Source organism: Anomaloglossus baeobatrachus, chromosome 5, assembly GCF_048569485.1.
Source record: "Anomaloglossus baeobatrachus isolate aAnoBae1 chromosome 5, aAnoBae1.hap1, whole genome shotgun sequence".
NCBI lineage: Eukaryota > Metazoa > Chordata > Amphibia > Anura > Aromobatidae > Anomaloglossus > Anomaloglossus baeobatrachus.
Genome location: NC_134357.1, coordinates 391,013,767 through 391,036,362, shown reverse-complemented (window position 1 = coordinate 391,036,362; position 22,596 = coordinate 391,013,767). Strand labels below are relative to the sequence as shown.

The following is a 22,596-nucleotide window of genomic DNA, read 5'->3' as shown; positions in this document are numbered from 1 at the left end:
CCTCACTGAGCACTGCGGGGCACCAGATTCCCGCACTTTCTGAGGCACGCCCACGGCTCCCTCCTTCTCTCAGAACGCTGGCAGCCATTGCTATCAGCACTTTTGCCGGTGGAGATCTTCAGACCGTGCTCCACAGCTCTGGGAGACCCAGGCAGGGAATCTGGTGGACACACAACCGCTGAGGGCGGTCGGTAAGCCGCACCTGTTACTAGGTGCTGGCCCCCCTGGGTGCCGAAGTGTATATTTATATCCTTATATTGTATACATTTACTCTGTTCGGCCGCACTATTTGCTTTGGCTATATACCCTCACTGATTGCTCTAAGAGGAGACAACAGCATGTCGTCCGCAAAAAGCAAGGGTGCCAAGGCACAGGCTTATTTTGCAACCTGTACCTCTTGTGCGGCTATGTTACCTGCAGGTTCCACCTACCCTCATTGTGTGCAATGCTCGGCCCCTGTGACACTCACTCAGCCGGAGCCTCAGCCACGGGTGGGACCCCCGGCCCAGGTAGAACCACCGGCTACCACTGTCCACGTGGCAGGGACAGAGTTTGCAGTGTTGGCTGAGAAACTTTCTGAGTCACTTTCACAATCCATGGCTCAGTCTATGGATAGATGGTCTGCTAAGATACTAGAAGCTTTGCAGTCCAGACCGGTAACACAGGCCCCGGGCACTGTTGAATCATTGCCCCCAGGCCCTCCTCGGTCGGCGCAGCAAAGTGCTCCTGGGGTGACTCCTAGGTCCCACGGTGAGGACTCCGACACGGACCGCAGTCCCAGACCGGCTAAGCGGGCTCGCTGGGAGCTTCCCTCGACTTCATCACACTGCTCAGGGTCTCAGCATGAGGACTCTCTGGAGGATGAAGCGGATGTGGCAGATCAGGGCTCTGATCCTGACGCCGCTCTCAATCTTGATGCACCTGAAGGGGACGCCATAGTAAATGACCTTATAGCGTCCATCAATCAGGTGTTAGAATTTTTCCCTCCAGCTCCTCCGATTGAGGAGTCAGCTTCTCAGCAGGAGAAATTCCAATTTAGGTTTCCCAAACGTACATGGAGTGCGTTTTTTGACCACTCCCAACTTCAGAGATACAGTCCAGAAACACCGAGCTTTTCCGGACAAGCGCTTTACTAAGCGCCTTAATGACACACGCTACCCCTTCCCCACTGACGTAGTTAAGGGTTGGGCTCAGTGTCCCAAGGTGGATCCCCCAGTCTCTAGACTGGCGGCTAGATCCATAGTAGCAGTGGCAGATGGTGCGTCGCTCAAGGATGCCACTGACAGGCAAATAGAGCTCCTGATGAAATCCATCTATGAAGCCACAGGCGCGTCTTTTGCTCCGGCATTCGCAGCCGTATGGGCACTCCAAGCTATCTCAGCTTGTCTGTCTGAGATTAATGCAGTCACACGTGCCTCTACTCCGCAGGTTGTGTCTTTAACCTCTCAGGCGTCGGCCTTTTCGTCCTACGCCATGAACGCCGTCCTGGACTCTGCGAGCCGTACAGCGGTAGCATCCGCCAATTCAGTGGCAGTCCGCAGGGCCATGTGGCTACGCGAATGGAAGGCAGACTCTGCTTCCAAGAAATTCTTAACCGGTTTACCATTTTCTGGCGACCGTCTGTTTGGCGAGCAATTGGATGAAATCATTAAACAATCCAAGGGAAAGGACTCGTCCTTACCCCAGTCCAAACCAAACAGACCTCAGCAACGGAAGATACAATCGAGGGTTCGGTCCTTTCGGCCCTCAGCCAGGTCTCAATTCTCCACGTCCAACAGGCCACAGAAGGGCCAGAGGAACTCTGATTCATGGCGGTCTAAGTCACGTCCTAAAAAGACCGCCGGAGGAACCGCCCCCAAAGCGGCCTCCTCATGACTTTCGGCCTCCCGAAACGGCATCCTCGGTCAGTGGCAGGCTCTCCCGCTTTTGCGACGCCTGGTTGCCACATGTCCAAGACCGATGGGTGAGAGACATTCTGTCTCACGGTTACAGGATAGAACTCAGCTCTCGTCCTCCGACTCGTTTCTTCAGAACATCTCCGCCCCCAGAGCGAGCCGATGCTCTTTTTCAGGCGGTGAGCACTCTGAAGGCAGAAGGAGTGGTGATCCCTGTTCCCCCTCCAAGAATGGGGTCGCGGTTTTTACTCCAACTTGTTTGTGGTGCCAAAAAAGGACGGATCATTCCGTCCCGTTCTGGACCTCAAACTGCTCAACAGACACGTGAAAACCAGACGGTTCCGGATGGAATCTCTCCGCTCCGTCATCGCCTCGATGTCCCAAGGAGACTTCCTAGCATCAATCGACATCAGGGATGCTTATCTCCACGTGCCGATTGCACCAGAGCATCAGCGCTTCCTGCGTTTCGCCATCAGAGACGAACACCTTCAGTTCGTGGCACTGCCTTTCGGCCTGGCGACAGCCCCACGGGTCTTCACCAAAGTCATGGCAACAGTGGTGGCAGTCCTACACTCTCAGGGACACTCGGTGATCCCTTACTTAGACGATCTTCTAGTCAGGGCACCCTCCCGGGTGGCATGCCAACACAGCCTGAACACTGCTCTGGAGACTCTCCAGAGGTTCGGGTGGATCATCAATTTCCCAAAGTCAAAATTGACACCGACTCAATCGCTAACTTACCTCGGGATGGAGTTTCATACTCTCTCAGCGATAGTGAAGCTCCCGTTGGACAAACAGCGCTCACTACAGACAGGGGTGCAATCTCTCCTTCGAGCCCAGTCACACCCCTTGAGGCGCCTCATGCACTTCCTAGGGAAGATGGTGGCAGCAATGGAGGCAGTTCCATTTGCGCAGTTCCATCTTCGTCCTCTCCAATGGGACATTCTCCGCAAATGGGACAGGAGGTCGGCGTCCCTCGACAGGAACGTCTCCCTCTCTCGGGCAGCCAAAGCCTCTCTTCAGTGGTGGCTTCTTCCCACTTCTCTGTCGAAAGGAAAATCCTTCCTGCCCCCATCCTGGGCTGTGGTCACGACGGACGCGAGTCTGTCAGGGTGGGGAGCAGTCTTCCTCCACCACAGGGCTCAGGGTACCTGGACTCAGCCAGAGTCCTCCCTTCAGATCAATGTTCTGGAGATAAGGGCAGTGTATCTAGCCCTAAAGGCGTTCCAGCCGTGGCTGGAAGGCAGGCAGATCCGAATTCAGTCGGACAACGCCACGGCGGTGGCGTACATCAACCACCAAGGCGGCACACGCAGTCGTCAAGCCTTCCAAGAAGTTCGGCGGATTCTGCTGTGGGTTGAAGCCACAGCCTCCACCATCTCCGCAGTTCACATCCCGGGCGTAGAAAACTGGGAAGCAGACTTTCTCAGTCGCCAGGGCATGGACGCAGGGAAATGGTCTCTTCACCCGGACGTGTTTCAAGAGATCTGTTGCCGCTGGGGAACGCCGGACGTCGATTTAATGGCGTCCCGGCACAACAACAAGGTCCCGGCATTCATGGCACGGTCTCAAGATCACAGAGCGCTGGCGGCAGACGCATTAGTTCAGGATTGGTCGCAGTTTAGACTGCCTTATGTATTTCCTCCTCTTGCACTGCTGCCCAGGGTGTTACGCAAGATCAGGTCCGACTGCCGCCGCGCCATCCTCATCGCCCCAGACTGGCCGAGGAGGTCGTGGTACCCGGATCTGTGGCATCTCACGGTGGGTCAACCGTGGGCACTACCAGACCGACCAGACTTGCTGTCTCAAGGGCCATTTTTCCATCTGAATTCTGCGGCCCTCAACCTGACTGTGTGGCCATTGAGTCCTGGATCCTAGCGTCTTCAGGGTTATCTCAAGAGGTCATTGCCACTATGAGACAGGCCAGGAAACCAACGTCCGCCAAGATCTACCACAGGACGTGGAGGATCTTCTTATCCTGGTGCTCTGATCAGGGTTTTACTCCCTGGCCGTTTGCCTTGCCCACTTTTCTGTCCTTCCTTCAATCCGGAATGGAAAAGGGTTTGTCTCTCGGCTCTCTCAAGGGACAAGTCTCGGCGCTTTCCGTGTTTTTTCAAAAGCGTCTAGCCAGGCTTCCGCAGGTACGCACGTTCCTGCAGGGGGTTTGCCACATAGTCCCTCCTTACAAGCGTCCGCTAGAACCCTGGGATCTTAACAGGGTGCTAACGGCTCTTCAGAAATCACCTTTCGAGCCGATGAGGGAGGTTTCTCTTTCACGCCTTTCGCAGAAGGTGGTCTGAGCTAGCTGCGCTGTCATGCAAAGCCCCCTTCCTGGTGTTTCACCAGGATAAGGTGGTTCTGCGTCCGGTCCCGGAATTTCTCCCTAAGGTGGTATCCCCTTTTCATCTCAATCAGGATATTTCCTTACCTTCTTTTCTTCGGCGCTCCATTGGGAGACCCAGACGATTGGGTGTATAGCACTGCCTCCGGAGGCCACACAAAGCATTACACTAAAAAGTGTAAGGCCCCTCCCCTTCTGGCTATACACCCCCAGTGGGATCACTGGCTCACCAGTTTTCTGCTTTGTGCGAAGGAGGTCAGACATCCACGCATAGCTCCACTGTTTAGTCAGCAGTAGCTGCTGACTCTATCGGATGGAAGAAAAGAGGGCCCATATAGGGCCCCCAGCATGCTCCCTTCTCACCCCACTTGCGGTTTGTAAGGTTGAGGTACCCATTGCGGGTACGGAGGCTGGAGCCCACATGCTGCTTTCCTTCCCCATCCCCCTGAGGGGCTCTGTGGAAGTGGGATCTTACCAGCCCCCAAACCCTGAGGCCGAGCTCCATCCACAGACCCAGAGACCCTGCTGGAGGAGCTGAGTACAGTCAGGGACAAGGCCCTGCAACGTTCAGGTACTCTGTGTCCCCGCACAGACAGGCCACGCACGCTCCAGGCTTGCTGGGTGTGCTAGTGCGCCGGGGGCATTAGCGCTGCGCGCTCGGGTTAGAGTCACTGCAGCTTAGCTGAGTGATTTTATGTCTTGGGAACTACCGCGGAGCGGCGGCGCGGCTGGGACTTGTAGTGCGCCGGGGACTCGCGCTGCCCGCGCTTTTACGGCGGCAGCGCTCCTAAATCTAGTCCCCGGCTTTTGCGGCCTAGCTCTGCTTCGTTCCCGCCCCCACCCTGTCAATCAGGGAAAGGGAGAGACGCTGTTCTACAGTCAGCGCCGAGGGCTGGAGTCTTATTTACATACTCCAGCCCTCTCACTGGGCACAGTGGGGATGCAAGTTTCCCGCTCTTGGTCTCAACACGCCCAGGGCCCGCCCCTCTCCACAGGACGCCGGCAGCCATTCCTGCATGCAGTCTGGCTGGAGAACGGACACAGGCTCTGGGGGACTCAGACAAGGGACTCTGGCGACCACACACCCGCGTTTATGCGGGCGGTAAGCTGCACATAAGTGCTGGCCCCACTAGTGCCACAGTGTTATTTGGTGCATTTTTTCCCTGTACCATATATATTTATATTGCACTGTACAGTCGCTTCTTGGCTTATACCCTACATTGCTCTGAGGAGACAACAACATGTCATCCGCAAAACGCAAGGGTGCCAAGGCACAGGCGGTATGCACTGCTTGTGCCGCATGTGGGGCTAATCTACCGGCAGGTTCCAATGACCCCCATTGTGTGCAATGTTCAATCCCTGTGCCACTTCGGCAGCCAGAGTCTATGGTAGTAGTGGCCCAGGCAGAGACGCCTGTGAACCCTGCCCCGGTGACGGGGACAGAATTTGCAGTTTTTGCTGATAAGATGTCTGTGACTATGACAAAAATCCTGGAAACCTTGCAGTCCAGGCCAGTTTCTCAGACCATGGACACTGCTGTGTCTATGCCCCCCGGTCCCCCTCAGTTGGAACTAATCCGTACTTCAAGGGGGTCCCAGGCATCACAGGCTGAAGACTCTGACTCGGATGACAGTCCCAGGCAGCCTAAGCGGGCTCGCTGGGAAAGACCCTCGCCGTCATCACACTGGTCAGGGTCTCAGCGAGACGAGGCTCTGTATGAGGATACAGAGGTGGGTGATCAGGAATCTAATCCTGACACCGCTCTCAATCTAGATACCCCTGATGGTGACGCTATGGTAAATGACCTTATAGCGGCCATCAATAGACTGTTGGATATTTCTCCCCCAGCCCCTTCAGCAGAGGAGGCAGCTGCACAGCAGGAGAAGTTCCATTTCCGGTATCCTAAGCGTAAATTGAGTACTTTTTTGGACCACTCTGACTTCAGAGAATCAGTCCAGAAACATCATGCTTATCCAGATAAGCGTTTCTCCAAACGTCTTAAGGATACACGTTATCCCTTTCCCCCTGACATGGTCAAACGCTGGACCCAGTGTCCAAAGGTGGACCCCCCAATCTCCAGGCTTGCGGCTAGATCCATAGTTGCAGTGGAAGATGGGGCTTCACTTAAAGATGCCAATGACAGACAGATGGACCTTTGGTTAAAGTCTGTCTATGAAGCTATCGGCGCGTCGTTTGCTCCAGCATTCGCGGCCGTGTGGGCACTCCAAGCTATTTCAGCTGGCCTGGCACAGGTGGACTCTATCATACGTCCAGCAGTGCCGCGAGTAGCGTCCCTAACCTCGCAAATGTCTGCGTTTGCGACTTACGCTATCAACGCTGTCCTGGACTCTACGAGCCGTACCTCAATGGCGTCTGCCAACTCTGTGGTTTTGCGCAGAGCCTTGTGGTTAAAGGAATGGAAAGCAGATTCTGCTTCCAAGAAATGTTTAACCAGCTTGCCACTATCTGGAGACAGACTGTTTGGTGAGCAATTGGCTGAGATCATTAAACAGTCCAAGGGTAAGGACTCCTCCTTACCCCAGCCCAGATCGAGCAAACCTCAACAGAGGAAGTGGCAGTCGAGGTTTCGGTCCTTTCGAGGCTCCAGCAAGACCCAATTCTCCTCGTCCAAAGGGACTCAGAAGGAGCAAAGGAGCTCAGATTCCTGGCGGGCTCATTCACGCCCCAAGAAAGCAACCGGAGGAACCGCTTCCAAGGCGGCTGCCTCATGACTTTCGGCCTCATCCCTCCGCATCCTCGGTCGGTGGCAGGCTCTCCCGCTTTTGCGACATTTGGCTGCCACAGGTCAAAGACCGGTGGGTAGCAGACATTTTGTCTCACGGGTACAAGATAGAATTCAGTTCTCATCCTCCGCCTCGGTTCTTCAGAACCTCCCCACATCCCGACCGAGCAAATGCCCTTCTGCAGGCGGTGTGCTCACTAAGAGCAGAAGGAGTGGTGATCCCTGTTCCTCTGCAGGAACAAGGGCAAGGTTTTTACTCCAATCTCTTCGTGGTTCCAAAAAAGGACGGCTCGTTCCGTCCTGTTCTGGACCTAAAGCTGCTCAACAAGCATGTGAACGCCAGGCGGTTCCGGATGGAATCCCTCCGCTCCGTCATTGCCTCAATGTCTCAAGGAGATTTCCTTGCATCAATAGACATCAAAGATGCTTATCTCCACGTGCCGATTGCTGCAGAGCACCAACGTTTTTTACGTTTCGTGATAGGAGACGACCATCTCCAGTTCGTAGCTCTGCCATTTGGTCTGGCGACAGCCCCACGGGTTTTCACCAAGGTCATGGCGGCAGTGGTAGCAGTCTTGCATTCTCAGGGACATTCGGTGATTCCTTACTTAGACGATCTACTTGTCAAAGCACCCTCTCAAGAGGCATGCCAACACAGCCTGAATGTTGCGCTGGAGACTCTCCAGACTTTCGGGTGGATCATCAACTTTTCAAAGTCAAACCTGGCACCGACTCAATCACTAACGTATCTTGGCATGGAGTTTCATACTCTCTCAGCGATAGTGAAGCTTCCGCTGGACAAGCAGCGGTCACTACAGACAGGGGTGCAGTCTCTCCTTCAGAGTCAGTCGCACCCCTTAAGGCGCCTCATGCACTTCCTAGGGAAGATGGTGGCAGCAATGGAGGCAGTCCCGTTCGCGCAGTTTCATCTGCGCCCACTTCAATGGGACATTCTCCGCCAATGGACGGGAAGACAACTTCCCTAGACAGGAAAGTCTCCCTTTCTCAGACGACCAAGGACTCTCTGCAATGGTGGCTTCTTCCCACCTCATTATCACAGGGAAGATCATTCCTGCCCCCATCCTGGGCAGTGGTCACGACAGACGCGAGTCTGTCAGGGTGGGGAGCAGTTTTTCTCCACCACAGGGCTCAAGGGACGTGGACTCAGCAGGAGTCCACCCTTCAGATCAATGTTCTGGAAATCAGGGCAGTGTATCTTGCCCTATTAGCCTTCCAGCAGTGGCTGGAAGGAAAGCAGATCCGAATTCAGTCGGACAACTCCACAGCGGTGGCATACATCAACCACCAAGGAGGGACACGCAGTCGGCAAGCCTTCCAAGAAGTCAGGCGGATTCTGATGTGGGTGGAGGAAAGAGCATCCACCATATCCGCAGTTCACATCCCGGGCGTAGAAAACTGGGAAGCAGACTTCCTCAGTCGCCAGGGCATGGACGCAGGGGAATGGTCCCTTCACCCGGACGTGTTTCAGGAAATCTGCCGCCGCTGGGGGGTGCCGGATGTCGACCTAATGGCGTCTCGGCACAACAACAAGGTCCCGACCTTCATAGCGCGGTCTCGCGATCAAAGAGCTCTAGCGGCAGACGCCTTAGTGCAAGATTGGTCGCAGTTCCGGCTCCCTTATGTGTTTCCACCTCTGGCACTCTTGCCCAGAGTGTTACGCAAGATCAGATCCGATTGCGGCCGCGTCATACTCGTCGCCCCAGACTGGCCGAGGAGGTCGTGGTACCCGGATCTGTGGCATCTCACGGTCGGCCAACCGTGGGCACTACCAGACCGACCAGACTTACTGTCCCAAGGGCCGTTTTTCCATCGGAATTCTGCGGCCCTGAACCTGACTGTGTGGCCATTGAGTCCTGGATCCTAGCGTCTTCAGGATTATCCCAAGGGGTCGTTGCCACCATGAGACAGGCTAGGAAGCCCACGTCTGCTAAGATCTACCACAGAACGTGGAAGATATTCTTATCCTGGTGCTCTGCACAAGGAGTATCCCCCTGGCCATTCGCGTTACCTGTCTTTCTTTCCTTCCTGCAATCTGGGTTGGAAAAGGGCTTGTCGCTCGGCTCCCTTAAAGGGCAAGTCTCGGCACTATCCGTGTTTTTTCAGAAGCGTCTAGCGCGACTTTCTAAGGTGCGCACGTTCCTGCAGGGGGTGTGTCATATCGTACCTCCGTACAGGAGGCCGTTAGATCCGTGGGATCTAAACAAGGTCCTTGTTGCTCTCCAGAAGCCGCCTTTCGAGCCCCTGAGGGATGTGTCACTTTCTCGACTCTCACAGAAAGTGGCATTTCTGGTAGCGGTCACGTCTCTTCGGAGAGTGTCTGAACTAGCAGCGCTGTCATCCAAAGCTCCTTTCCTGGTGTTCCACCAGGACAAGGTAGTGCTGCGCCCCATTCAGGAGTTTCTCCCTAAGGTGGTATCCTCTTTTCACCTTAATCAGGATATCTCCTTGCCTTCCTTTTATCCGCATGCAGTTCATCGGTATGAAAAGGATCTACATTTGTTGGATCTGGTGAGAGCACTCAGAATCTACGTTTCCCGCACGGCGCCCCTGCGCCGCTCGGATGCACTCTTTGTCCTTGTCGCTGGTAAGCGCAAAGGGTCGCAGGCTTCAAAAGCCACCCTGGCTCGATGGATCAAAGAACCAATTCTTGAAGCCTACCGTTCTGCTGGGCTTCCGGTTCCATCAGGGCTGAAGGCCCATTCTACCAGAGCCGTGGGTGCGTCCTGGGCATTACGACACCAGGCTACGGCTCAACAGGTGTGCCAGGCAGCTACCTGGTCGAGTCTGCACACTTTCACCAAACATTATCAGGTGCATACCTATGCTTCGGCGGACGCCAGCCTAGGTAGAAGAGTCCTGCAGGCGGCAGTTGCCTCCCCGTAGGGGAGGGCTGTCTTTGCAGCTCTAACATGAGGTATTTCTTTACCCACCCAGGGACAGCTTTTGGACGTCCCAATCATCTGGGTCTCCCAATGGAGCGCCGAAGAAGAAGGGAATTTTGTTACTTACCGTAAATTCCTTTTCTTCTAGCTCCTATTGGGAGACCCAGCACCCGCCCTGTTGTCCTTCGGGATTTTTGATTGTTTTTCGGGTACACATGTTGTTCATGTTGAACGGTTTTCAGTTCTCCGACGGTTCTTCGGAGTGAATTTGTTTAAACCAGTTATTGGCTTTCCTCCTTCTTGCTTTTGCACTAAAACTGGTGAGCCAGTGATCCCACTGGGGGTGTATAGCCAGAAGGGGAGGGGCCTTACACTTTTTAGTGTAATGCTTTGTGTGGCCTCCGGAGGCAGTGCTATACACCCAATCGTCTGGGTCTCCCAATAGGAGCTAGAAGAAAAGGAATTTACGGTAAGTAACAAAATTCCCTTCTTTGTCCTAATCCAGTTCACCAATGTGAAAAGGATTTGCACTTGTTAGATCTCGTGAGAGCACTCCGACTCTACATTTCTCGTACGGCGCCCCTGCGCCGTTCTGATGCGCTCTTTGTCCTTGTCGCTGGCCAGCGTAAGGGTTCACAGGCTTCCAAGTCAACCTTGGCTCGGTGGATTAAGGAACCGATTCTTGAAGCCTACCGTTCTTCTGGGCTTCCGGTCCCTTCAGGGCTGAAAGCCCATTCTACCAGAGCCGTGGGGGCGTCCTGGGCATTGCGGCACCAGGATACGGCTCAGCAGGTGTGTCAGGCGGCTACCTGGTCGAGCCTGCACACTTTCACGAAACACTATCAGGTGCATACCTATGCTTCGGCAGATGCCAGCCTAGGTAGGCGAGTCCTTCAGGCGGCGGTTGCCCACCTGTAGGAAGGGGCCGTTTTACGGCTCTTTTTATCGAGGTATTCTTTTACCCACCCAGGGACTGCTTTTGGACGTCCCAATTGTCTGGGTCTCCCAATGGAGCGACAAAGAAGAAGGGAATTTTGTTTACTTACCGTAAATTCCTATTCTTCTAGCTCCTATTGGGAGACCCAGCACCCGCCCCTGTTCCCTTCGGGCTGTTGTTCTTTTGTGTACACATGTTGTTCATGTTGAATTGTTCTTTTGGTTCATGGTTTCAGTTCTCCGAACATCCTTCGTATTGAATTTACCTTAGACCAATTTATAAGTTTCCTCCTTCCTGCTTTGGCACCAAAACTGAGGAGCCCGTGATGCACGGGAGGGTGTATAGGCAGAGGGGAGGGGTTACACTTTTTAAAGTGTAATACTTTGTGTGGCCTCCGGAGGCAGAAGCTATACACCCAATTGTCTGGGTCTCCCAATAGGAGCTAGAAGAAAAGGAATTTACGGTAAGTAAACAAAATTCCCTTCTTTGTTTACTTACCGTAAATTCTTTTTCTTATAGTTCCGTATTGGGAGACCCAGCACCCTCCCTGTTGCCTGTTGGCAGTTTCTTGTTCCGCGTGTTATCACCGGCTGTTGTTGTAGACAGAGGCTCCGGTTGTTCCGGTTCTTGCTCTATCTCTACTTGTGGGTGGCTATTCTCCTTCAACTTTTGCACTAAACTGGCTATATTTGGTTATCCAGGGGGTGTATATGCTCAGAGGGAGGAGCTACACTTTTTAGTGTAGTACTTTGTGTGTCCTCCGGAGGCAGAAGCTATACACCCGTGGTCTGGGTCTCCCAATACGGAACTATAAGAAAAAGAATTTACGGTAAGTAAACAAAATTCTCTTTGTTCCAATTATGTAACGTATCTCCTATTGATCAGATGGGGCAACGTATTAATCGATGGGGTTCAACCAATGGGATCCCCAGCAATCTCTCAAACGGAGCTCTGTCTGAGTGGGTCAGACGTCGAGCATATGCATGTCTTCTCCATTCATTCTCTATGGGACTGCTGGAAATTACTGAGCGCAGTTCTCATCCATCTCCAGCAATCCCAGGCGAGTGTCATACTTGGGAATGGTGGAGGGTCCCTGTAGTCGAACCATCAGTAATCAATACATTATTCCCCATCCCATGAATAGGTGGTAACTTTATATTCTTGGTACAACCTTTTAGGCCTTGGCTCCACTTGTGTTTTACACGGACAAGTGCAATCTGATAAAACATCGGACTGCACTCGCACAAGTGCAAAACTATAGGGCAGTGTCCATCTGCCATTGTTTTCTCATGCCATATCGGCATGAGAAAAGAATCGCAGCATGCTGCGTTTTGGCAGTGAGTCTTGCCTCACACGCACCCATACAAGTCTATGGGAGTGTGTGAAACATCACACTGCAGTCACATGTCATCTGAGTGCAGTGCAATATACAGCGAAACAGGCTGCAGAGAAGAGGGAGAAAGTGCTCCCTCTTCTCCGCAGCTGTGATCCGATCACAGTCGCATGACCCTCAGTTGACACTCGCAGCAGAGCAGTAGCCGAGGGTCATTAGTATCTTGCTTCTTATGCTCTTGCATCCGAAGCTATGCGCAAATGGAACCAAGGCCTTCAAGTGGTTGTCTACAACTGGACAACCATGGGCTTCTACATAAATTAAACAAAAAAAAAAATCTGTACTTGCCTCCTGGACCACTGCGCTCCTCTGCTCTGAGTCTTGTGTTTCCCACTGGACGCCTGACATAAATAAGGTCACATGTGACTGCTGCAGCCAATCAGCAGCCACTGATCCACTGCAGCCATCACATTTCTGTCCTCAAAGAAAACACTGTAGTTAACTCTCGGATGGTGCCAGTCTGGAAGGTAATGCCTTTTTTTTTTTTTAAATTATGCAGTGAGGCCATTAATAAGGGATGTCCAGTAGTGGGGAACCCCATCGAAGAAAGGGTCATCTGGCTTGTAATATCACTGGATTAAATTGTGTTTGTAATTTCATTCCAGTCTCTACCGGGTCAGCAGCATTGCTATTTTTTAAATAAAGATGCTCCTCTTCCTGATGGGAGATGCCTGCAGGGGACCCTACTGAGTAAGATACCATTCCAGCACCCTGGACGGGTTCCCACCATCCTCAGCCTCATCCGACATCAGATGGCTTGTAACACGCTGATTGGGAGCTGTGTGAAGCGCACTGTGGTCAAAGAGGGTACGTTCCTGCCATAGGTTTCATATAATTAGTCCCAGAAGGGGAAGTCCTTTGGGGGTCTCAGCACTTCTTCAAAGGTTTTGTTTTAAGCTTGCAGTTCATACTTTTGGTATCCCAAAGAAGCACAGTACATTGTTTTTCTATAAGACATGTACCAATGGTCCTTTTTAGAACCAAGTATACTGTACAATATCAAATGAATGGTAATATTAATATAACTGTACCTTGATGCCCTCTAAAAGTGTGTGTGTGTATGTATGTGTGTGTGTGTGTGTGTGTATATATATATATAGATATAGATATAGATATATAGATATATATGTATATATATATATATATATATATATATATATATATATATATATATATATATATATATATATATATATATATATATATATATATATGATTTGACTTATTTAGTGTGCGCCAGGAATTAGACTTTGTGAATTGGAAATACAGAGACTCCTCTTTTATTTTCCCAGCATTTCTGACTTCCCAAGGAGGGAATGTTCACAAGTAATTCCACTGCAGTAGATAGGTATAGGTGCGATCACATGGATTAGCCCTTAAAATCTCCTAATTCTTCCTTTTCATATTTTCTTGTTTGCCTGTTCTTTAGATTGCCCTAACCTCTTGCAGTTTGAGGTTTCCCCGCTCTCTGACTCCTGTATCAGCATCTCATTTCAGCATCCGGTTAATGACTCTTTGGTCTGTGGTAAGTGTTTCTCGTGACTTTGAAAGGCCTTGAATTGGGAGGAGAAATCTGCGATAGGTGGAAATAAAGTGTAGTGCTCATACTGAAATATGTTTTGGCTTTTTTAATTGACAAATATGTACTATTTTGCATTTTCTACTTTTATTTGTAGATTTTCACCTTGTTTTTCAATGTAGAACAATTTAGGTAACAATTTAGACTTGCATCCCAGCTTCCGTTAAGGAGGTTATCAAATTGTGGTTTTTGTTTTTGGTTTTTTTTTGGAAACAGTAGTGCTTACACACCCTAGATCACATATGGTACTGTGCATAAATGAACTTACCATGGGCTTCCATTGTCACTTTCTTTGTCGCTCCATTGGGAGACCCAGACAATTGGGTGTATAGCTTCTGCCTCCGGAGGCCACACAAAGTAGTACACTTTAAAAAAGTGTAACCCCTCCCCTCTGCCTATACACCCTCCCGTGCATCACGGGCCCATCAGTTTTTTGCTTTGTGTTGAAGGCATGCACTTCCTAGGGAAGATGGTGGCAGCAATGGAGGCAGTTCCATTTGCGCAGTTTCATCTGCGTCCACTCCAATGGGACATTCTCCGCAAATGGGACAGGAGGTCGACGTCCCTCGACAGGAACGTCTCTCTTTCTCGGGCAACCAAAGCCTCTCTTCAGTGGTGGCTTCTTCCCAATTCCCTTTCGAAAGGGAAATCCTTCCTGCCCCCATCCTGGGCTGTGGTCACGACGGACGCGAGTCTGTCAGGGTGGGGAGCGGTCTTCCTCCACCACAGGGCTCAGGGAACCTGGACTCAGACGGAGTCCTCCCTTCAGATCAATGTTCTGGAGATAAGGGCAGTGTATCTAGCCTTAAAGGCGTTCTAGCTGTGGCTGGAAGGCAGGCAGATCCGAATTCAGTAGAACAACGCCACGGCGGTGGCATACATCAACCACCAAGGCGGCACACGCAGTCGTCAAGCCTTCCAAGAAGTTCGGCGGATTCTGCTGTGGGTGGAAGCCACAGCCTCCACCATCTCCGCAGTTCACATCCCGGGCGTAGAAAACTGGGAAGCAGACTTTCTCAGTCGCCAGGGCATGGACGCAGGGGAATGGTCTCTTCACCCGGACGTGTTTCAAGAGATCTGTTGCCGCTGGGGAACGCCAGACGTCGTCCTAATGGCGTCCCGGCACAACAACAAGGTCCCGGCATTCATGGCACGGTCTCAAGATCACAGAGCTCTGGCGGCAGACGCATTAGTGCAGGATTGGTCGCAGTTTCGTCTGCCCTATGTATTTCCCCCTCTGGCACTGCTGCCCAGAGTGTTACGCAAGATCAGGTCCGACTGCCGCCGCGCCATCCTCATCGCACCAGACTGGCCGAGGAGGTCGTGGTACCCGGATCTGTGGCATCTCACGGTGGGTCAACCATGGGCACTACCAGACCGACCAGACTTGCTGTCTCAAGGGCTTTTTTTCCATCTGAATTCTGCGGCCCTCAACCTGACTGTGTGGCCATTGAGTCCTGGATCCTAGCGTCTTCAGGGGTTATCTCAAGAGGTCATTGCCACTATGAGACAGGCCAGGAAACCAACGTCCGCCAAGATCTACCACAGGACGTGGAGGATCTTCTTATCCTGGTGCTCTGATCAGGGTTTTACTCCCTGGCCGTTTGCCTTGCCCACTTTTCTGTCTTTCCTTCAATCCGGATTAGACAAGGGTTTGTCTCTCGGCTCTCTCAAGGGACAGGTATCGGCACTTTCCATGTTTTTTCAAAAGCGTCTAGCCAGGCTTCCGCAGGTACGCACGTTCCTGCAGGGGGTTTGTCACATAGTACCACCTTACAAGCGTCCGCTAGAACCCTGGGATCTTAACAGGGTGCTAACGGCTCTTCAGAAACCACCTTTCGAGCCGATGAGGGATGTTTCTCTTTCACGCCTTTCGCAGAAGGTGGTCTTCCTAGTGGCAGTCACATCACTTCGGAGAGTGTCTGAGCTAGCAGCGCTGTCATGCAAAGCCCCCTTCCTGGTGTTTCACCAGGATAAGGTGGTTCTGCGTCCGGTCCCGGAGTTTCTCCCGAAGGTGGTATCCCCTTTTCATCTCAATCAGGATATCTCCTTACCTTCTTTTTGTCCCAATCCAGTTCACCAATGTGAAAAGGATTTGCACTTGTTAGATCTCGTGAGAGCACTCCGACTCTACATTTCTCGTACGGCGCCCCTGCGCCGTTCTGATGCGCTGTTTGTCCTTGTCGCTGGCCAGCGTAAGGGGTCGCAGGCTTCCAAGTCCACCTTGGCTCGGTGGATCAAGGAACCGATTCTTGAGGCCTATCGTACTTCTGGGCTTCCGGTTCCTTCAGGGCTGAAAGCCCATTCTACCAGAGCCGTGGGTGCGTCCTGGGCATTGCGGCACCAGGCTACGGCTCAGCAGGTGTGTCAGGCGGCTACCTGGTCGAGTCTGCACACTTTCACGAAACACTATCAGGTGCATGCCTATGCTTCGGCAGATGCCAGCCTAGGTAGGCGAGTCCTTCAGGCGGCAGTTGCCCACCTGTAGGAGGGGGCCGTTTTACGGCTCTTTTTATCGAGGTATTCTTTTACCCACCCAGGGACTGCTTTTGGACGTCCCAATTGTCTGGGTCTCCCAATGGAGCGACAAAGAAGAAGGGAATTTTGTTTACTTACCGTAAATTCCTATTCTTCTAGCTCCTATTGGGAGACCCAGCACCCGCCCCTGTTCCCTTCGGGTTGTTGTTCTTTTGTGTACACATGTTGTTCATGTTGAATTGTTCTTTGGTTCATGGTTTAGTTCTCCGAACATCCTTCGGATTGAGTTTACCTTAGACCAATTTATAAGTTTCCTCCTTCCTGCTTTGGCACCAAAACTGATGGGCCCGTGATGCACGGGAGGGTGTATAGGCAGAGGGGAGGGGTTACACTTTTTTAAAGTGTAATACTTTGTGTGGCCTCCGGAGGCAGAAGCTATACACCCAATTGTCTGGGTCTCCCAATAGGAGCTAGAAGAAAAGGAATTTACTGTAAGTAAACAAAATTCCCTTCTTTCTTGCCCTGGTGTTTGTGTGTATGGTCTGCATCACTGAATATAGTGGACATTCCTCCTTTGCCCGGTGTGTGAATACTTATTTAGTTTGGGAAAACACATTTTTCCTAGAAGCTGTTCTCTTTTTTTATTTTTCTTTATCGTTCCTATGGGAGACCCAGACATTGGGTGTATAGCTTCTGCCTCCGGAGGACACACAAAGTACTACACTAAAAAGTGTAGCTCCTCCCTCTGAGCATATACACCCCCTGGATAACCAGATCTAGCCAGTTAATTGCTTTGTGTTCAGGAGGCATACATCCACACATACATTCTCATCTGATTTTTCATTTTTGGAAAGTTTTTGAAGAAAAGCGGATCCAAGCCTGGACTCCCGGCATGTCCCTTCTCACCCCACTGTGTCGGAGGTGCTGTTAAGGTTGATTCCAAGGCTGGAGCCTTACATGCCGCGCTCCTTCACCATCCCTCGGGCTCTGGCTTGAAGTGGGAGCCAGCACGGTTCTCCATGCTTTGCAGGAGACCGGTCTCCATCCGCAGCCCTTCAGGATCCTGCTGGACGGAGCACTCATCCCCAGGGACATGGCCCTGCGTCTCAGCAAGCTAAGTACCTGAGACGTTTATGTTGGGGGTCCCTGTACTTTATTATGGATGGAGAGTGTGCTGTGTAACTTTTCTGACATTTCCGGCCAATTCTCTGGTTGTCGCCTGAGAACCGCGCCGATGGTGCCTGCGCGCCGGCCGCATCGCTTAAATTTAGGCCCCGGCTTCGCCGGAGGCCTACTTTCGATTTCACTGCCCTCGCATGTCAGTCATGCAGAGGGACAGTGCGGCTCCGCCCAGCGGCCGTTCGGCACAGGGGAGGGACACTCCTCTCTGAGTACATGTCCCCTCCCCTGTAAATCTCCTTGGCCCTCCAGATCCCGCTCTCAGAGCAGGTCCCGCCCCCTCTCCTCGCTGCGGCGCCATTTTCTCAGCGTTTTTCTCTGGATCAGAGCTGGCTGCAGCATCCCTGCTAAGCTGCTTGGGGGTCCGGGCTGTGGGATCTTGAGGGCACACAAACGGTCTGGTAAGCCACAACCTCCGGTTGTGGACCTTCTTATATACTCTCTGGGGGTCATTCTGGCTCAGAGCCCCCACTTCAGCAGCATGTCTCACACGAGGAGCAAGGCTGCAAGGCTGTACTCAATATGCACTGCATGTAAGCTCGTGCTGCCTGAACCGAGCACATATCCACATTGTGATGCCTGCTCAATGCCTCAGCCTGGAATCGCACCCACAGTGGTCCCTCCGGCTGCTCCGGCTCCGGTGGCTGAACCCCCGGCTTGGGTAGAATCCTTCTCTAGGTCCCAGTCTTTTGACGACTCCATGGGACAGCTGTCCCGGACTTTGCTGAACATGCATCAGCCCCCTTCTCAGGGCGCCTCTGCTGCTAGGGCTCTCTCAGCGGAGCTCACAGAGGATTCTTCATCTGGTCCCAGACCCCGTCCTCCTAAAAGGAGACGCAGGGTCCCCTCTCCTTCCTCGTCCCGCGGCTCTGATTCACGAGCTGACTCGCAGGACGAGGAGGATGCCTTTACGGGGGGCTCGGAAGCTACCTCCATGTGCCCCATTGATCTGTCCGAAAGTGACTCAGATGTTAGTGATTTGATTGCGTCCATTAATTCTGTACTGGACCTCAATCCGCCAGTATCAGAGGAGCAACCCTCTCTGGCAGAAAAGCACCAGTTTACCTTGCCTAAAAGGACAAGGAGTGTGTTCTTTAACCACTCCAGTTTTCAGGCCACTGTGACCAAGCCTAGGGCCTGTCCTGACAAACGCTTCCCAAAGCGTGGTTCTGATGACCGTTTTCCCTTTCCACCTGAGGTGGTCAAGGAGTGGGCTCATTCACCAAAGGTAGACCCTCCGATGTCTAGACTCTCAGCCCGGACCGTTGTATCAGTGGCTGATGGCACCTCTCTTAAGAATTCCACTGACCGCCAAGTTGACCTTCTGGCCAAATCTGTATATGAGGCGGCAGGGGCCTCGTTCTCCCCATCTTTTGCAGCAGTGTGGGCTCTCAAAGCCATCTCTGCTTCTCTAGAGGAGATGCATTCCCTCACCAGGGAATCTATGCCCGAAATGGTTGCCTTAACTTCCCAAGCTTCAGCTTTTTCATCCTATGCCATGTCTTCCATGCTGGAGGCTTCTCACCGCACTGCGGTGGCTTCGGCTAATTCCCTCGCTATCCGCAGGATCTTGTGGCTTCGAGAGTGGAAGGCAGATGCTTCTTCAAAGAAGTACCTTGCTGGGCTCCCTTTTGCTGGATCCAGGCTATTCGGTGAACAACTGGATGAAATTATTAAGGAAGCTACTGGCGGGAAGAGTACTTCCATGCCACAAACCAAAACCAGGAAACCTGCCCAGGCTAGGAACCAGTCGAGGTTTCGTTCCTTTCGTTCCTCCAACTGGTCATCCCCTAAGCCCTCGGCCTCGGCCACTAACTCAGCCAAGGACCAAAAACCCAACTGGCGCACAAAGGCGCGTCCACAAAAGACCGCTGGAGCTGCTGCCACTAAGGCAGCCTCCTCTTGACTATCTGGCCGCGCCAGCAACGTCTTTAGTCGGTGGCAGGCTCTCCCACTTTGGCGACGTGTGGTTTCAACACGTCTCCGATCAGTGGGTGCGGGATATCATCTCCCACGGCTACAGGATAGAATTCTCTTCCTGCCCGCCAAACAGATTTTTTTCTGTCAACTCCCCCCTGCTCCAAGGCCGCCGCCTTCTCTCAGGCCGTGGCATCCTTGCAGGCCAACGGAGTAATTGTTCCGGTTCCCGCCCGGGAACGGTTCAGAGGTTTCTACTCAAATCTCTTCCTAGTCCCCAAAAAGGGACGGTTCCTTCCGGCCCATCCTGGATCTCAAGCTTCTCAACAAGCATGTTCAGGTGCGGCATTTTCGCATGGAGTCTCTGCGATCAGTCATTGCCTCAATGACCCAAGGAGATTTCCTGGCATCCATCGACATCAGAGATGCCTATCTGCATGTGCCAATTGCAGTTTCACACCAGCGTTGGCTACGTTTTGCAATCGGAGAGGAACATTTCCAATTCGTGGCTCTCCCCTTCGGGTTAGCCACGGCCCCTCGAGTATTCACCAAGGTCATGGCAGCAGTGGTTGCGGTTCTGCACCTCCAGGGGTTGGCAGTGATTCCTTACCTGGACGACCTTCTAGTCAAGGCTTCATCCAGCGCAGACTGTCAGCGGAGTGTCTCGCTCACTCTCGCCACTCTAGCCCAATTCGGGTGGCTTGTCAATCTGCCCAAATCCACTTTTACTCCGACCCAGAGGCTCACGTACCTAGGGATGCAGTTCGAGACTCTGCCGGCACTTGTGAAGCTGCCCTTAGTCAAACAGCAGTCCCTCCATCTGGTGGTGCGCTCTCTGATGAGGCCCCGCCGTCATTCCATCAGGCACCTAATGCAGGTGCTGGGTCAGATGGTGGCGTCAATGGAGGCTGTTCCCTTTGCCCAGTTCCATCTGCGTCCTCTACAGCTGGACATTCTCTGCTGTTGGGACAAGCGGACTTCCTCCTTGCACAGGCTAGTGGCTCTGTCGCCACAGACCAGGGGCTCCCTTCAGTGGTGGCTTCGGCCCCTCTCTCTGTCTCAGGGACGCTCCTTCCTGGCCCCGTTCCTGGGTGATCCTCACCACGGATGCCAGTCTATCCGGCTGGGGAGCGGTATGTTTCCACCACCGAGCACAGGGCACTTGGACTCCGTCCGAGTCAGCCCTCTCGATCAATGTGCTGGAAACCAGAGCTGTGCTTCTAGCTCTCCTAGCCTTTCACCACCTTTTGGCGGGCAAGCACATCCGAGTCCAGTCAGACAACGCGACAGCGGTTGCCTACATAAATCACCAAGGCGGGACATGCAGCCGCCTGGCAATGTTGGAGGTTCAACGCATCCTTCAGTGGACGGAGGACTCCATGTCCACCATATCCGCAGTCCACATCCCAGGCGTGGAAAACTGGGAAGCAGATTATCTCAGCCGTCAAACCGTGGACAGTGGCGAGTGGTCCCTGCATCCGGCAGTGTTTCACTCAATCTGCCGCAAGTGGGGCACTCCGGAAGTGGATCTAATGGCATCCCGGCACAACAACAAGGTTCCGGTTTACGTGGATCGCTCACACAATCCTCAGGCCTTTGCAGCGGACGCTCTGGTTCAAGATTGGTCCCAGTTTCGTCTGTCTTACGTGTTTCCCCCTCTAGCTCTCTTGCCCAGAGTTCTGCGCAAGATCAGAATGGAGCGCCGTCGGGTCATCCTCATTGCTCCGGACTGGCCCAGGCGAACTTGGTACCCAGACCTGCTCCATCTGTCCGTAGAGGTGCCGTGGCATCTTCCGGACCGTCCAGACCTTCTCTCACAAGGTCCGTTTTTCCGTCAGAATTCTGCGGCTCTCAGATTGACGGCGTGGCTCTTGAGTCCTGGATCTTGACGGCTTCCGGTATCCCCCCTGAAGTCATCTCCACTATGACTCTGGCTCGGAAGTCTATCTCGGCCAAAATCTATCACAGGACCTGGAGAATTTTCCTGTCCTGGTGTCGCTCTTCTGGCCATGCTCCTTGGCCTTTTTCCTTGCCGACCCTTCTGTCCTTTCTACAGTCCGGTCTGCAGCTAGGACTATCCCTCAATTCCCTCAAGGGACAGGTCTCGGCTCTGTCAGTGTTGTTCCAGCGGCGTATCGCCCGGCTGGCTCAGGTGCGCACCTTCATGCATTGCGCGTCTCACATCATTCCACCTTACTGGCGGCCCTTGGATCCCTGGGACCTCAATCTGGTCCTTAAGGCCTTGCAGAAACCCCCCTTTGAGCCTTTTAGGGAGGTTTCTTTGTCTCGTCTTTCACAGAAAGTGGTCTTTCTAGTGGCCATAACTTCCCTCAGGAGAGTCTCTGATTTGGCTGCGCTCTCTTCGGAGTCGCCTTTTTTGGTTTTTCATCAAGACAAGGTGGTTCTCCGTCCGACTCCGGACTTTCTCCCTAAGGTGGTTTCTCCTTTCCACCTTAACCAGGACATTTCCCTGCCTTCCTTTTGTCCGGCTCCTGTTCATCGCTTTGAAAAAGCGTTGCATACTCTGGATCTGGTGCGGGCGCTCCGGATCTATGTGTCTCGCACCGCTGTTCTTAGGCGGTGCACCTCTCTTTTTGTGCTAACCACAGGTCGGCGTAAGGGCCTCTCTGCTTCTAAGCCGACCTTAGCTCGTTGGATTAGGTCGGCCATTTCCGATGCCTACCAGTGTACTCAGGTGCCTCCCCCGCCGGGGATCAAGGCACACTCGACCAGAGCTGTCGGTGCCTCCTGGGCTTTCAGGCACCAGGCTACGGCTCAGCAGGTCTGTCAGGCTGCCACTTGGACTAGCCTGCATACCTTTTCAAAGCACTACCAAGTGCATGCTCATGCTTCGGCAGATGCGAGCTTGGGCAGACGCATCCTTCAGGCGGCTGTCGCCCATTTGTGAAGTTAGGCTCCGCCTACTTCTCAGTTTTCTGTTTATTCCCACCCATGGACTGCTTTGAGATGTCCCAATGTCTGGGTCTCCCATAGGAACGATAAAGAAAAAGAGAATTTTGTTTACTTACCGTAAATTCTTTTTCTTATAGTTCCATATTGGGAGACCCAGCACCCTCCCTGTTGCCTGTTGGCAGTTTCTTGTTCCGCGTGTTATCACCGGCTGTTGTCGTAGACAGAGGCTCCGGTTGTTCCGGTTCTTGCTCTGTCTTTACTTGTGGGTGGCTATTCTCCTTCAGCTTTTGCACTAAACTGGCTATATCTGGTTATCCA

General features: G+C 52.8%; 1 protein-coding gene across 3 annotated transcripts in view; it reads left to right on the top strand.

Annotated features, from left to right (window-relative positions):
• The window catches only part of MED1 (mediator complex subunit 1), a 100,339-nt gene that overhangs the window by 57,898 nt on the left and 19,845 nt on the right, over positions 1-22,596 (top strand). For all 3 annotated transcript variants that reach the window (XM_075350124.1, XM_075350125.1, XM_075350126.1), the window contains exons 14-15: positions 12,818-13,019; positions 13,642-13,737. In XM_075350124.1, coding sequence (XP_075206239.1) covers positions 12,818-13,019; positions 13,642-13,737 — 298 coding nt within the window. The remainder of the gene's footprint in view (positions 1-12,817; positions 13,020-13,641; positions 13,738-22,596) is intronic.